This window comes from Chelonus insularis, unplaced genomic scaffold (genome assembly GCF_013357705.1).
Source record: "Chelonus insularis isolate UGA/USDA-ARS -01 unplaced genomic scaffold, ASM1335770v1 contig_146_pilon, whole genome shotgun sequence".
Lineage (NCBI taxonomy): Eukaryota > Metazoa > Arthropoda > Insecta > Hymenoptera > Braconidae > Chelonus > Chelonus insularis.
In genome coordinates this window covers 1436037-1453091 of record NW_023276387.1, presented here as the reverse complement: position 1 = coordinate 1453091, position 17055 = coordinate 1436037, and the positions used below count along the sequence as shown (strand labels likewise).

The window sequence follows — 17055 nt, the reverse complement described above, 5'->3', positions numbered from 1 at the left end:
TTTTTTTTAAATTATAAATAAACAATAACGAATTAATAAACTAATAATAAGTATATTTAATGAACAAACAACGTTGGTCTTTAAAATATAAGATATGAAATGATGAAACTTTATGAACACTAAAATAATTCAACATTTAAAAGACAATTATTAATAAAGAAAAGTTTCTTTTGTTTAAATAATAATAAAAAGAAAAACATTAATACTAAATTCATTGAATTATTGGTGTTTACAACACCGAAACGTTAATAATAATTCACAACTAAATTCAAGATTGATGAAACCTTATTAATTAACCATGATTAGCACTCATTATAAAAATGTTATTAAAAATTAATAAATATTTAAAAACATAAATGGATATGTTTGATTTTTTAAACACAGATTATAGCTCGTTGTCATCACTATAACAATAAAAAATTTTTAATAATTATTTTATTAATTTATAAGTGACAAATTTAATTGGATTTACCTTTGATCATAGGAAAGGATTCCAATGATTTGACGAGTTATTAAATGGTCTAGGAGGTAACGGTGGTGGTTCAGTTTCACTCTTTTTCAACTTATCATTGATAAAAAAATCTGGTTCAAACGGATTTATATTCATAATACTTTCTGCAAATGAACTCGAATTTTCTGACTTATTAATAATTCTACTTTTGAAAAATTTTGAGACTGCTTTTTGAACTAATGTGTCTGGATGACTTCGTATTGTTACTTTGTTTCTAACTTTAGATATTAAATTGGAGATATTATCAAATGATGATGATTCTTCAGCAGACTTATTAACTGTATGTGATCGTTCATCATCTATATCAGCAATAGACTCATTCGAAGAAACAACTGAGGCATTTGAAAATTGTGCTTGAAGATCTAAATCAAGAAAAGAAAACAAGATCTCCATTATTGAATCAGTTAATGATTCACCAATAAAGTTTTGAATGATTCCATCAGCATTTGACTCCATATTCTTTTTCATAAATTCATCAAACATTTTTAAAGTTAACACAATGAATTCATCAATCTTTTTTCGCACTTGAGCTTTGAATGCTTTCCAATCATAATCATGTAGTTCAAGTTTGTTGTTTAAAGAACCAACACTTTTAGGTGAACTGCTCATAGATAAAATAGGTCCACTATTGGATTCTGGATAACGAGTTGTTGGAATTACTGTCTCATACTCTCCATCCTCATCGATATAATATTCACTAAATTCATAAACATATAGGTTTAAATCTTCTGGATCAACACAGCCCTAAAAACATTTAGAATAATGATTAATAGAAAATTATTTGCTATTAAATATTTTAATAGAAAATCGTTTATAGATACAGTTAATAACATTATCTATTATTATAGGTTGAAAATAAAATTAATATGATGAGTTACTAACCACTCGTTTCACTTTTGCCATTTTATTATGAATCAACCAGTCGTTGATGATAAAGTCATCATTCTCTGAGGTATCCACTAGAGTAACTGATATTGATTTTTTCTAAAAAATGATTATTAAAACTGTATTAGCAGAGTGTGAAGCAATGATAGTTAATATTAGTATGAGACAATACCTTAACGTCTGCTTCAATTATGTTAGCCCATAGCGGTCTCTCATAAACCCACTGATTAAAAAAATCTCGAACTCTTTTGGGCCATTTATCACCATCCTGAGGAGCAACACCATACAATCTACATGGAACAGCTTGAGCTGGAAGATCCATAAATGACTGATGAAGATAATATACTTCATTAGATAGACACTTGTATAGAGTACCAAAGTCATAGAACATTACCTGTACAGATGTTTAAAAAATTTAGTTAATAAATATCATCTTTATCTTTTTATGATACTTGTTGACTACTCACTGTCACTTTGTCATTAGGATCAATACTTTTAATCACCGCTCTATGCCATTTTCCGTCAAATAAACAAGCAATATTTAATCCCCGTTTGAGCTTAGCAATTGGAACCTTCTGGTCTGGATAATGTAACGCATAAAATTCTCTAAAAAAAAATTCCCAATCATTTTTTATAATATTAATATTCATTATTCTTATTTAAATTATCAACGAAAATGATCTTACCCTAGAGTTGTCATCATTATGTGGAATTGTTTTTTATTTTTCAACAAATGAATCCAGAAAAATGATGGTGAGTAGCTTTCAACAACCTCTACTTCAATTAAATTAATTCCAATTTTACCATTATTATTCATCTTTAAATCAGTAACTAATATTTCTCCAACTGACTGATAATCAGTGGTTGTTGTGGTAACAACATCATCCAAACATAATTGTTTCTGAGAGCCAACAGGAACACTTGGTGGAGATTCAATATCATCTTCTGCTTTAGCATAAATCAATCCATTTTTCATTGTAATCATCTTACGAAGAGTCTTTAAATGATAATTAAGACTTTTAGTTGATTCATTAAGACAATAATTAAGTCTCAATTCTCTTATCAATTTTGTCTTTGATAAACCTCTTGATGATTTTTCCAAAATAGAAAGAATACATTGTGGAACATTTTTATAAGTTTTTTTGATAGATCCATATGAATTTATTGGAGTTACAGATTTTTCTTGATTAGTTTGATGATCACAATTGTGTTGTGAATTTTTTATTCCCATAACATTTACGTAATTAACATTATCCACTGTAATTACTTCAACACCAGGCACAGTCTTAAAATAATCAACGAGGTTTAGGAATCCTAATTTCTTGTATGGAATGCGTGCTCCGGTTTCTTCATAATATCTCCGGTCAATCTTTATTATTGGGATTGTTTGATTTTTTTGAACTCTCAACAGAGCAATAATTGCAGCATTAATATCATCAATATCCTTTGAATTAACCATTGTTTATTATTTTAATCTTTTTACTGCCTACACTATCGTTCATTAACGAGTATTACATATCACTGAACATCAAACACCGGCAATGCTTGAGCTGGTCGAGGTGGGAGATTGTGTCAGGTTCATGCTGGTCATTTGAACCAACCAATCATCGACCTTTATTTGTTTGGCACGACGTGTTGTGACTACTTTGCGCATTATTTACATTCTTCCCTCTCTATTCAATCACGTACCAAGTAGTTTCTTTGTTCTATTCACCTTATGTTGTCAGTAGATGGAAATGAATGTAAAAAATATTCACGAAATTCGTTGGAAACTACTTTTCAGCTGTATTTGTATCAATCGTGTGTATTCTATCTTTTTATATCCAAATTTTATTGCATTTATTCATTATTTTAGGTTAAAAATACGTAATTATTTATTTACATTAAAAAATTTTTGACATTAAATTTTTTATTATTAAGACTGGGCTTTCCTAACCTCGAAATTGGTTTTTCTTTCATGTAAAAAATATTTATGTGAGAACAATGATATACAGGGAAAAAAATTTTTAATGATGTAAGTGCAGTAATAATTGCATAATTATTATTTTGTAGTAGAAAGCCCATGATAAGGATGCCCGCCATGACACCGTTGAATTAACTGAAAAATTATTTATTATAATATGACTATTACTGCACTTACACAGTCAAACTTTATCTATTCTCATTTATAAAATTGTTCTCAACACTTATAAATATTTTTCACATGAAAAAAACAAACAAAAAATATTTAATTTGATGATAAAAATTTGAGACGATTTAAGGTTAGGGAAGTCTACCCTTAAAATTTAAATATTCGCGCGCCTTATAATTAAAAAATAATTGTCGATAATCGATATCGATTATAAATGTACATATATCGACACCACCCTTATCATCAACTTCATTCTGTTTGGATGTCAGCATCATGGCTTGTAAAAATGATATTGGATGGAATAGATTTTTTTCTATCATTTTCAAAAGTGAGAATGAAATTTCTATGTAAGTAACGATTTTTTAAATTGACTGCCACAGATTTACTTTATAAAGAAATATTCAAGTTCTGAATGACGTTCAGTAATTCAAGCAGGTTTTTTTTTCTAATGTTTATTTTTTTTAGAATGATTTTGCAGTGCCTTGTAATCATTGGCAAGCGATATAAAAAAAAGAAAAAAAGTATCGAGGTTAGAAAAAATGTTAAAAAAAATTTCACACCCTTGTGGAAGCATGGATTGAAAAAGAAAAATTGTGTCGAGTATCGCAGTACACATTCTCATGTCTTGATTGACGTTTGAATCGTTTTCATGTGCATACATAAACGTTTCGTTTCGACTTTATTGGAAAGTGGTCGGCAAAAAAAATCATCTCCTGTGGATTTTTTCTTTCTCTACTGCTTTTCCTATTGCTTCAACGTCTTCTTTTCGATTTTTAAATAGAATCCAATCAGAATCACTTTCATATACAAACGATTTAAGGATAAAGAAGCCCCATGGACTAAGGTATTGTTATACAAAAGATCGTTAGTATGACGAAAAATATTATTTAGTTTTTTATTTTATTTATTTATTATTTATTGTTTAAGGAACTCAACAATTGTGAGGATCGATAAGAGAGGTTATTTGAATATCTAAAAAAAAAAGGTTACAAAAAATGATTTTTTCAACTTGTAGGTCAGCTTTAGGGTTGTAAGTATATTCTTATGCTAATATTTAACCCTTCCGAATCATATTAAGACCCTAGACACGCGTCATTAATTTTTTCTATGTAAATTAATCTGTAATTTATTTCTTTTTTTTTATAGACTTTTTTCCTGGTATTCTCCTCCTTCTTTCGTGATAGGTCTCGGGTCTTTGTCTTGCTGGGGTTGGGGAAAAGATACTTTCGTTAGAAGGAAGGGTTTCAACCCTTTCAGTGAATACGAGACATGCGCACAGTGTTAATTACTTGGCAAAATGGCGGACTCTTTTGAAGATAATGGCGAAATTTGCAAGTTTTTGGAAATTGTGGGAACATTTGAATAATCATATCTCTGGTAATAATTATTCAATTTTAATCATTTAGAGTTCATTTGAAAGCTTAGACTCTGCTCTATAAACCCTAAAGATTAGATTGCGTAAAAGAAAATTTTTCCAAGCAGTATTTTTAATTTAAAACATTGTTTATCAATGATTGAAAGTTTCTTGGAGTTAATGGCAAAAGAATTTTCTTTTTAAAGTTAGATTTATTTAGGAAATGAAAAAAAATACATTAATATATTTCTTTTCTTTTAATTCAACTTTTATTCAAAACGTCGTCTTAAAAATTACCCCTGCGTGAAGGAGGTGGTCGAGGGTGAGTTAGACTACCGTATTTTTCAGCATCACCCTCGCAACCAGTGACGTCCTGAGATCTATTTCTTTATAAATTTGTAATCAGGAGACCGAATGTACCTTTTTTACCCCCCTCTATTTTACTCTCACGAATACTTTTATTTTCCCTTGATTGAAAAATAAACGAAAATCTTTGATGAATTCACTTTGATCGAAATTAACTCTAAAATGTCTTCATTATTTATTTAAATAAATTGTTTGTTTAAATGAAAAAAAAAAAAAATGAAGGATTTTGTTCTAAGAGGGTTGAAAATGATGAAAGTACAATGCCGAAGGCGTTAATCCGATTTTTCGGTCTGTACTCGACACCCTTTAACGCAATTCTCTTTGAGAGAAGAAAAAGCGAGTCATCCCTATGGAAAAAAACTCACCCCCGCTGCCCACCATTAAGTGGATCGATTTGAGAGCATGAGAATAAGATGAAAAACAGAATTGAAAAGAACATCTTTAAGATATAAGACAACAAAGAAGACTTCATTTATACAAAAGTAAATTTTGTAAATATAATATCTATCAATACATATGTTTTCTACCCTCCCCCCCCCCTGACCCGCCCGTGGAAATCAACCCCCTAAGGGTGTTATATTAAGGGTGAAAAATTCATGTGTAGTTACTTTTTAAAGTTGTGAAATAAATTTCATAATTTTCTGAAAGTAACCGTGAACTTGTCACTTGTTTTCTCCGTTTGCTGTCAGCCTTCTAAAAAATTCACCCCCAAAATATTTTTAAGAGCAAAGTTACTAGAAAGAAACACCTGAGACATCTATTGTTTCAATTTTTTAATTTAAATTTTTAATAACAAAAAAATTAAAACACATGTAAATAAAATTTATAGTCATTTGAAGAAAAAAACGAGCGGGGTAACTCACCCCCTAAAATTGACAATAAAAAAAATCATCGTCCACTTCAAGTGGTTGCTTGACAATTTCTTATTTCCGGCAGTAGTTGTCCTGAGAAGTTGCACCCTCGATTTTTCTACCCCCTCAATGGGCCACCCCTCGGCCAAGTCCACCCTCGAGGATTTAGACCGTGAGGGTAAGAAAAGCGAAGAAGAAAGAAAAAAAAAAATAAGAATAAGGAGAACGAGTCTAAGTCAGTGAAAGTGCAAGTGAGAAAAATTTAAGAGGGTGGAAGTAGGCCGAGGGGTTAGAAAACAGCCCCAGAGGCGAAACCACCCTTTTCACCTCATCCCTAAGACACATGAAAAAAGTCGCCTTCTCTTTCTCTCACTTGGGTAACGATTTTTTTTACGTCGCACCCACATTCATCCCCCTTTTTTTTTAAACCCCCTCTTATTCTTCTCTACCCTTTCTCACCCCCTTGAGCCGTCATCTCTTCGCACACTAATTACGTTTTTAGGCAAAATTACTTGGGTTCAGGCGCCGATTTTCTCTTGGGGGTTTGAAAAAAATTTAAGAAGCGAAGAATAATTATTTTTCATTATTATTTAATTTATTAATTATTTTTTTTCGACTCTATTACTTTATGTATGTTAAGGAGTAATTTCTGTCGCTTCCGGTTGTCCAAAATCGTTCGAATTGGAGTGTATCAGATCCGCCAGGTTCTGAACTAAACATACATGGTCTCAGAATATTTTTTTTCTCATTAATTTACTCGTAATTAATTTTTAAATAAACCAAACTCAAATTTATCAATTCACTTTGCAGTGATTTAATGTCACTTATTAATTATTTTTAATTATTTAATCAATTTATTATTCACTTCTTTAAGCTCTTATGTAAGTTGAAAAACAATTTTTGTAAAGTTTCTTTTTGGTATGTAATGAAAGTAACGAGTGTTCAATAGGATGCTAAAACTTTTTTTTATATTTTCCCTTAGCTCGTAAAGAAAAAATTCGTTCCTAATTTTTTTTGCAAATGTCACCCTCTCATTGCCAACCCTCTGTCTTAACTTTCCATCTTCTTCTACACTTAAATATTCCAACTCTGATTACGAAATGTTAAATGGCGTTGTCAGACTGGCGTTATTCATACAAAATTTCACTTAAGATTGCTCAGTTATGACAAGAATTTTCTCATTTTCCATTCTTTCTCATTCATTTTTTAAATTTGCTTTGCTTTTGGGATTGATGAGAATTGAGTTATTTACCAAACTATAATTGTTACTTTGCTGATGACTATTAAATACATTTTTAATTAATCACAAACATCTAAACATTTTATAAATAATTATTTATATTATTAATTTTACATTAAATAAACCTTTTCTAATAATAAAATATTTTTTACAGGCAATACATCTGTGTTCCACAACGCTACCAAACTTCAGACTGATCAAAATCATTGCAATGATTCATCAACGTTCTTTGGAGATCATGCTGCTGTTGGAGGATTCATCATGTCTTACAATATTAATATTCATGATTCTTATTTAAATTATCAACAAAAATGATCTTACCCTAGAGTTGTCATCATCATGTGGAATTGTTTTTTATTTTTCAACAAATGGATCCAGAAAAATGATGGAGAGTAGCTTTCAACAACCTCTACTTCAATTAAATTAATTCCAATTTTACCATTATTATTCATCTTTAAATCAGTAACTAAGATTTCTCCAACTGACTCATAATCAGTGGTTGTTGTGGTAACAACATCATCCAAACATAATTGTTTCTGAGAGCCAACAGGAACACTTGGTGGAAATTCAATATCATCTTCTGCTTTAGCATAAATCAATCCATTTTTTATTGTAATCATCTTACGAAGAGTCTTTAAATGATAATTAAGACTTTTATTTGATTCATTAAGACAACAATTAAGTCTCAATTCTATTCATCATCTTTAAAATCATCAGCCTTGGATGTATTTATTATTTTTAGTTTATTTATTTATTTAAAAGAATTACAGAGGTTCAACAACATGAGCAAAACCTAGATCCATAGATAAAAAAATTTTTAAAGAAGCGAGAAAAATGAATAATACATGTAAGTTCATTATTTATTTAATTGTATTGTTTAATACCAAACAATATTTTATAATAATTAAAATTAATGTTTTTGTTTAAATTAAATATTTAAATTAATTGCTGTTATAATTCTTAATTCTTATTCTTTCAGCATGAATTAGTTAGCAGTTCTCCAGATGCATATCCACTATCTCAAGTCAGCCTAAAAAAAAATCTACCCCTAATGATTTTTTTTTTACCATCAACCCTTTCTAATTCTCTTGCTAGTGTCTCTCGTGCGCATCTCATGAATAATTTCTCGTAGTCCTAGGGTTGATCGTGAAAGCTTGTAGCTTATATATATGCTCTCAGGGAAGGAAAAAAAAGATGGGAAAAAAGAGAGGCGGGGGTGCAAAGGAGGGTGGAAAGGATGAAACCGGACTGTGGCGTTTAGAATCCCTGTAGATAAAAAAGAAGTCCGTGGCCACCCTAAAAAATATATAAGAGAGGGTTAGAGAAAATCTACCCCACAGCTTCGATTGCTCTGACTCACCCGCGATCACTACCCCTATTTTTTTTTCAACCCCTAAAAAGTTCGCGGATCCGCGAAGGGTCGAAATAAAAAATCTTTGATTCTTTAAAATATTCTTCGTCTTTAATATTAAAAATAAAAACAACCCTCTGTTTAATATTATTGTTCAAAGTCATCTGGGTGGAAGTGATTTAATTTATTGTCAATTATTTTAGTGGTAAAAATTCATAAGTTGGTATTTTTAGAATAATTTTTTTATTTATATGTACGAGTCGTTTTTTATAAATACTTCATGATAAAAATCATGTTTTTTCATGTGAAAATATTAAAATTAAAATGGACAAATTTTTTTGACACTTTTTTCTCCCCTTATGGATGGGCTTTAAGGTCGAACAATTAAGGGATGTAAGTTTTTTTTTTTTGCCTTAGTATTTGTATAAGCTAGCGGTGAATTAAAATGAAATGATGTATGAAAATAAGAAATTTTAATTATTTAATTATTTAACATTAATTTATTCTTAATAATTTAAAACAAATATCATGACATATTCTATTGGTTCTCATAAATTTTTTTACAAACCGGAAGTGATGAAAAAAAATAATCTAAAAAATTCTTCAATGCAACCATGACTGAATTAATTATTCTAATTGGATAAAAAAATTAAAAAAAAAATTTTTTTTACCACACTAGGATCTAAACGAGGTAGTAAAGGGTAAAAGTAAAAAAACTAGAAATAAAAAGGGGGTGAAAAATAAGACTGTTAACCCATTTGATAGGGTTAGAATATTTTTTTTCCATTCTAGTAAGCGATTGATTAATGTTTGACGTATGCACGAATTTAAGATGCAAATTTAGGGGATAAAAAAAACCAACACACATAATTCAAGGGTAGTTTTATTACTGAAAATTTATCATTCCTAACTTTCTAACTCATAAATAAAAAAATAAAGAAAAAACCTTATCGTTATCACGACAATGATAACAATAATATCAACAATAAATATGCGATTTATAAACAAATGATTTTAACGATTGTCTTCAGACCTCCATTCCCTTATTCCACCCCTTTTTAAGAAAGCCCACCGCCCTTGTGATTCGTCTTATCTTACGCGTTGCGCCGTGGTGCGTCTTGATAGGGTAGCAGAAGGGAAGAAATAAGAAAAGTTGGTACAAAGGCGGCGAAATAACGTCAAGACGAAGAAAAGACAAAAAAGAAAGAAAAAGATAGAAAAAATATTCTGCCCCTTTTTACTTTTATCCTTATCTCTTTTTCTCTCTTGCAAGCTTTTATTCATCCCCCCTTCCTTCTCGTTAGATTTCCTTCGTTTACCACGTCGTCCAACGACAGCGACGACGTCTACTCATCCTCTATCACTGACGAGAAAAGTATCTTCATGTAATTAAGCAAGGCGTAATGTAGCCCTAGCAGCCATATTGAATTTTTCAGGATAAAACATCTGAGTTAGGGTTAAACTTACTGATTTCAAAAAATTTGCTTCTTTCAAATTTTTTCTGTCTTTATTATCATAGAATAAAATTCTGAAGAGGTTAAAATAACGTGAGAAAAATTATTCTTTTCTGCATGCCGTGAAATAAAGTGCTTTTTTCTGCACTCTTTAATAACAAAAAAATTTTTTTTATTATCTTATCAATTACTGGTTACTAAAACATCAATTAAAGCATTATTTAATAACAGGAAGTGTCGGAAACAATTGATTAAAAGAAAATAATGGCAATAGTGATGATTAATAACGTTTAATTGACGTGAATGTATAAAAATAAAAATACCAATGTTGTGCCACTTAATTTACGAGAATAAAAGGGAGAGTACGGCAGACCTTGAACTTGAATGAAGTCTCATTGAAAGTGGACAAACACAAGTGGTAACTGCAGAGAAAGAGAAAAAAAATGCCCACAAGTTCAAATCGACCCACACAAATATACGAAAGCTTTTTAATGTGTTGGTGAACGTGGCTTAAAAAATGAGAGGTCAAGGCATTCAATTGAAATGGCAATCGATAATATTGATTTTTTTCTTACTTTATTTTTTTTTCAGGCTATTCAGAGCTTCAAGATCCTCGAGAAGAGTTAAGACCATTAAGAGTTATCTTGAAATTAATTATATTTTCTTTTGGCAAGAGAAAACGGAAAATGAAGAACATCAAGAAGCCTACTGACTTGCTTTCAAAAGGTAAAAGTCGAATGAATATGATTATTTAAATTAAGATAAGATAGTTGGCTCCGAAAAGTGAACAAGTATTTTTTTTTATGTATAAAAAAAAAAGTCTTTTTTATTACCATTCTTCGTATCAGCTTTACTGATATTTAAAAGCAGGAAAAAAAAATTTGTTGTAATCTCATTGTAATTATTGGTAAATGTGGTTTATCTTTGTAATAGTTTAATGATACTTCCGGTTATCAAAAATGATTTAAATTAAAGCGTTGGAGATCTGCCAGGTTCTAAACTAAACATACATGGTCTCAGAATATTTTTTTTCTCATTAGTTTACTCGTAATTAATTTTTTACCAAAGCTATAAAATAATGAAGAAAATCCAAAATCTTCATCAGTCTTAGATTCATCAATAAATGAATAAAAAAAAATATATTCCTCCATTTTTAATCTCTAAATTTAATAAAATTGAATGATAAAGCACAAACTAAGTCATTAAATGATAGCGAAAAAAAAGAAAAAAAAAACAAATTTCGAAAACCAATAAATAACAGAATCCCTAGGGAACGCAAGTTATAAAACTAAAGAAAATCGAAAACTAAATTTTTTTCCAGTCCAGATTTAAATATGGGGGTGAGAAGGGTTGAAGGAGCCGTGGAAGAGCAGTGAGGGAGGGGAGGTGAAGGGAAGTAAGAAAAGAAGGAAGGTTTTTAGGGTAGCGAAGGCATCAGCAGATAGCCTATATATAGTTGGTGAGCTACCCCAGAAAAAAGAGTTAATATTGATCCGTTTTTTTATTTGAGTCACCCCCAGGTTTTTCACCCTCGCTATTTTTTTTCACCCTTCCTTCTTACCTTATATTCTCCGGCTCTTTTTTCACTGTTAACAGAGGGCCAGAGAAAGAGATGGAATTAGTGTTTCTATAGCAACTCTCTATAGAGTATATACCTCGTGCATGGTCCGAATCGCTGTTTTTTCTACTCAACTCTTATATTTTCAACTCCTTTTCCAACATCTTCTTCTTCTTCTTTCTCTTCATCTGCCTATTCTTTCCATTCTTTTCGTCTTACAGTGTTCCTTCTTATTTTCCGTCTTATTAAAAAAATAAATTAGGAGGAAGGAAATTTGAATATTCTCAAAGTCTGCTCAATTTCACCGCAAAAACACCAAATGAGGATGAAGAAGGATATAATGAGAAACTTCGAAAGAATTAGAATTCGGAATTCAATTTAAATTCAATGAAAATTGATTTTCGTGATAGAATTGAAGGTTATCGATTCTTTAAACATCATTTTACTATAAAAAATATATTTACCAGATTTTTATTCACATTAATTCAAGGATTTCTATCTAATTTTATTTATTAAAACACAAAAAAAACCATTCAAATTGATTTCAATTTAAAAATTTTGATTTTAGACTTCTTTATCGATTTATCGATCAAATCAAAGCGACTTATGGTAATCAAGTGATTAATATTATCGACAATAATTTTATCGATAGATCAATATTGTAGTTATCAGTTTGGCCGCGCAATTGATAAAGCGCCGCGATCAATATCTCAGTCAAGCGTCGTCTTTTGACTCAAACGGTTGTCCGCGTTATTCTGCTTTGAAGTTCCAAGCAGTTTAGAGAGTTTTGGTGATGATTCACCTGCCAAAAACTTGTTAAACACAAGCCATAACATGCTGCTACACTTTCTAGCTCATAATACTGAATATTTTTCATCGATTAATTCAATGCCTGTTGACGCATCGAACAATGGCGTCACATTCCTGAATTTTTTATTAACAATTTTGAATCCAGCCCAATTCACAGCCATCCACTCCAAAATTATGTCACAAATAATGAATTATGTTACTTTGTAGTTAATAGAGGTAATAATTATGAATATTTTTTATATTAGTAGTAGAATTTTGTTTTTTTATTCAATAATAATAACAAGCGTCATTACGCTAATGGACATGTCTGAGCAAATTATCCAAAAATAATGGAATTATGATGAATTTAATCATGAATCATGTATAATAATGTTCAAATATGATTAGAAAATATTTATTTCATAAAAAGACAGTGGCTCATAATGAAATAATGGGTAATTTGATACAAGCATCTTATTGCGTATTAGAAAAAACAATGACGCCATTTTTGCAACTTGGCGTCGGGTGAATTTTTTATGTAAAAATACGTAAATTTATAGATTGAATATGACTGAAAATAATCTTAAACGATAGACAATAATTATGTAAATGTTATTCAGTGATATTTATGTGTGTTTTATCGTGTTTTCATAAATTAGGTGTGAATAAGTAGTTCAGTGTTTAGTTAATTGTGTGTGTATATGTGTGTAGTGTTGTGATGACGACAAGTGGAGTTTAGCTAGAACAATAACCACCATCAGGTGTTATGAGAAATGATTTTAGCAACACAAGTAAGTAAATGAAGATAATTACAAATTTTTTTTTCACCTGTTTCCATTAGTTTTGGTGATTTATTCAATTTTATTTATTTTTCAGGTTAGCACGAAAGGTGTTGGAGACTGTTGTTGACTTTTATCTATTATTCTTTGGATCAGAGTAGATTAGGTACGTTGTTTATGTTTATTAGTGTAGATTAGGAAGATTTAAGAGCTCGTAAATTTTAATTCACTATATATATTTCGAAATCATGCTTTTTGGCATAAATGTTAAAATTTTTACGATCCTTTACAACATCTTTTTTGCATTAATCATTCAATAATCATGAATCCTTTGAGTACTATCGATGAATCAATGATAAAAACAATTAATATTGCATATAAAAAAAATTTCTTTTTAAATATATTTTTAGAAATAAGTGGCAAATGAATAATGAATAAAACAGAAGTAAACGGAAAAGCAGGTGGAAAACGAGTAAAATATATCGAAAAATAAATATTTATAATTTTGTTTCATGAATATTAATCATTAATTGGTGTATTTTATTCCTTCTTTTAACAGTCATTTTAAATTTATTGAACATAAAACAATACTTCTCCTAAAAAATAAATTTAATTTCCAAAAATTATTAATAACAACTTTTTTTTGGTATAAATTCAAAAATATTGAATTTGTGCATAACAAAAAAAAGATCAATAGCTGAAATAGATTGATTTTAAAGAAATTTAGGTGTTTTTAGTAACATAATAATATGGCACGTGCTGAAATGAAGGTCTCGTGTCTCATCCTTTCGAGGAAGGATATTTCCGTCAATTTAAGTCGCAGTTAACAGACCATAGATCACGAAATAGGTAAAATAAAATAGTATACAAGTCTACTATTGTTGTGTGTATGTGTGAGGTGGAATAATACGAATGAGTTCAATCAAGAGTCTACAGTCTCTAGGACTAGATAGAATGACTGGATGACCATATGGCGAATTCTTTTACCAAAAAGCCGCTTCATCGTATCTATTACAAGTAAGTCCAGTTATCTGCTATTTCTTAACTCAAATTAAGATCGTTATACAAACCACAGCAGACATTATCATTGTTCTTTTTATCTTAATTTTATTATTTTTCAATAATAATAATTAATATTTCTTTTTTAGATTTTTTCATGGTGGCCTTGGATGATCAGAATGGCTTGAAATCTTTGAAGAAGATAGGAAAATAGTTTCCCAGTGGATTCTCAAAAAATCTAAAATTCCACATGAGTAGAGGGAGGAAAATGTGTGTGTGTTTTTTTTTTTCTTCTCTATCAAGTGATCACACATACAGCTTTCTATCTTTATTTCACTTTTACTTGTGTATACAGTGTGTCTATCCTCTAGTCAAAGCTGTCATTCTTTTTTCGATCGGTTTTATAGTATTCACGCGGTCGTATATGCAGTCATATGTGGATAAGTGGGGAGGGGGGGCTGTGACACAGTGACACATTAGATTTTGTATTATATTACAGCACATGAACGTATCCTCTCGATAGATGAATGTCTATATGGCCACGTGCAGGCAGATGCTAAGGTTCTGATCAACATTCGGTTGTTTTTTCAATTTTCACGGAAAAATTTTTTTATAAAAAACAATGCTTGTTGATAAAAGAGATATTTTTGAAATTTATTGAATCAATTAAATATTATTAAATAAAATAATCTTCTGATAGTGTTGGTAAATTTTTTTTCAATATAGTTGGAGATGATATACCATCATGAAATGATATTTTTAAAATAGTTTTTTTTTTTTGTTTATTATACTTTAAAAGAATAAAACGCTTGATGCAATAATATTAATTACACAAAAGTCCATAGAGTTTTTTCATTTCTGGATGTTATTCCTTTTTTTTTCTACAAATTCTTCCATACTTATCATTATTGCATCAAAGATGTTATCCTCTTTACTGTAGTTTTATTAAATAATAAATGAAGAAGGAGAATTTTTTTGTAATTTTTAAAATAGTGTTGATAATTTTCAAATAAATCATCAGCAAACTTTTGCATCGTAATACTTAAATTCTCTTTTCTCTAGACTCTTTTGTGACTATATTTTTGTCTCTTTTGTTGAAGAATGATCTTGGTAGTGCATATTATAGTTGAATAATAATTGGGTGATAGTTGGATGGCATTCTGAAATGCAAACTCTTCTATTTAATGAATAAAAAAAACTAATTATAGAAAAATAGAAGAGATACTATTTAAAAAAAATTACTCGAATTATTTAATTTTATTCAACAATTTTTTAATTTTGAATTCCCATGTAATCATCGTAATAATTATAATTCATAATTTACACATCATAAATATCCTTACACATGTCACAATAACTGATAATTTAAATTAATTAATAATTATCATCATAGTCATGTACATATATTAATTAATATACAAATCCACGAAACAATAATTGCAACCACACTGTTGACATAAATAATAATAATAATACAATTATTATTCCATATCCAATCCAACTATATACATCCACACAATAATATAATAATTAATTAATATTCAAAATAATTAATTAATCAGTCACTTAATAATTTTTTGTTTATTTATCAAACAAATTAACTCTAAATTCCATGAATAAGAGTAAAAAATTTGTTTATTAAATAAATAATATTTATTGAATATTATTAATTTTTTTCTATTGTTTAATTAATAAATGATTAATTATTATTAATAAACTTACTCCAAAAATTGACTATATATTTTATATACAGTTTAAAGTCATTACCATAATCATCAAAGTTCAAATATATTCAATTATTAAACAACACATTGTTATATCAAGTATTATTATTACAATTATTACAAAAATTTATTATTCAATGTATTTTTATTTTTTTAATTTAATTATCAATACTATATGTGTAAAAATCAGTCTTGTGGTTTGAGATATATTTAGGTGTCTGGTGAGGTAGTGTCGTCTTTCATAATTTCATATTTCTTCATTCTTATTATCATCATTATTATTTATCCATTTATTAGTTTGTTAGTTATTTCTTTTTAAGTTTCTTCACATACAAAGACAATGACAATAATAATAAAGATAATCATGATACCATAAATATTAATATACTTACGAATATCATTATATATATTAGGCTTGCATTTCAGTTAATTATTTTTAAAATCATTCCTCAGTAATTATTTTTAATTCTATTTATCACTGAATTTTTATTTATGTTTTATTCTTTTGTTTGTTGTATTTATTATTCTATAAATTTATTCATTTGTACCACATACTTATTTTGATAAGTAAATAATTATTTTATCAATTCACCTGCTTGGTTTTTTTTAATCAAACAACTATTTTTTTTTGTTTTTTTTTATTTTAAATATAAACCATTTGTTTTTTTCTTTTTAATTTGTTTATTTTACAAGTAATAAGTATTTTTATAATTTCTTCCTCACTTTTATAACAATTAATGTGAACTATAGAATGGGTTAAAAAATTATTAAGTATATTTATGTTTTCACTGTTAAAATGTTTATCTTTCTTTCTCAATATTGTGTAATTGATTTAATTAAACAAAAATATATAACATTAATAATAATAATAATAATAATATAAAAATCAATTATTGATAGTAATAATAATATATATAATAATAATGATAAAATAAAATAATAGTAGTGATAACAATTGGCCGTTCGTTAGTGAATTATTATGTACAAACTAAAATGATTTTAATTCAAACATTATTCAGCTATTCGTAAATTCACAATTGCAACCATTTACAAATTCAATTTC

At 28.6% G+C, this 17055-nt stretch overlaps 1 protein-coding gene and 2 long non-coding RNA genes across 3 annotated transcripts in view; 2 read left to right on the top strand and 1 right to left on the bottom strand.

Annotated features, from left to right (window-relative positions):
- Window positions 1–291: 291 nt before the first annotated feature.
- LOC118063601 (uncharacterized) lies at window positions 292–2944 on the bottom strand. Its single transcript, XM_035077674.1, has 6 exons — window positions 2083–2944; window positions 1864–2002; window positions 1569–1790; window positions 1394–1495; window positions 473–1255; window positions 292–404 (listed from the first exon to the last, which is right to left on the bottom strand). Exons 1-5 carry the CDS (start codon window positions 2853–2855, stop codon window positions 479–481), a joined length of 2013 nt encoding a protein of 670 aa, XP_034933565.1. The 5' UTR covers window positions 2856–2944; the 3' UTR covers window positions 292–404; window positions 473–478.
- Window positions 2945–3385: 441 nt separating this feature from the next.
- Window positions 3386–8805, top strand: LOC118063653 (uncharacterized). The gene is made up of 6 exons (XR_004689941.1): window positions 3386–3874; window positions 3993–4371; window positions 4455–4557; window positions 4674–4904; window positions 7493–8185; window positions 8318–8805. It is a non-coding gene; the product is annotated as an uncharacterized lncRNA (long non-coding RNA).
- Window positions 8806–12439: 3634 nt separating this feature from the next.
- LOC118063652 (uncharacterized) overlaps window positions 12440–17055 on the top strand; it is a 56011-nt gene continuing 51395 nt past the window's right edge. Inside the window, exons 1-2 of the long non-coding RNA XR_004689940.1 lie at window positions 12440–13281; window positions 13367–13435. This is a non-coding gene — a long non-coding RNA (uncharacterized lncRNA). The remainder of the gene's footprint in view (window positions 13282–13366; window positions 13436–17055) is intronic.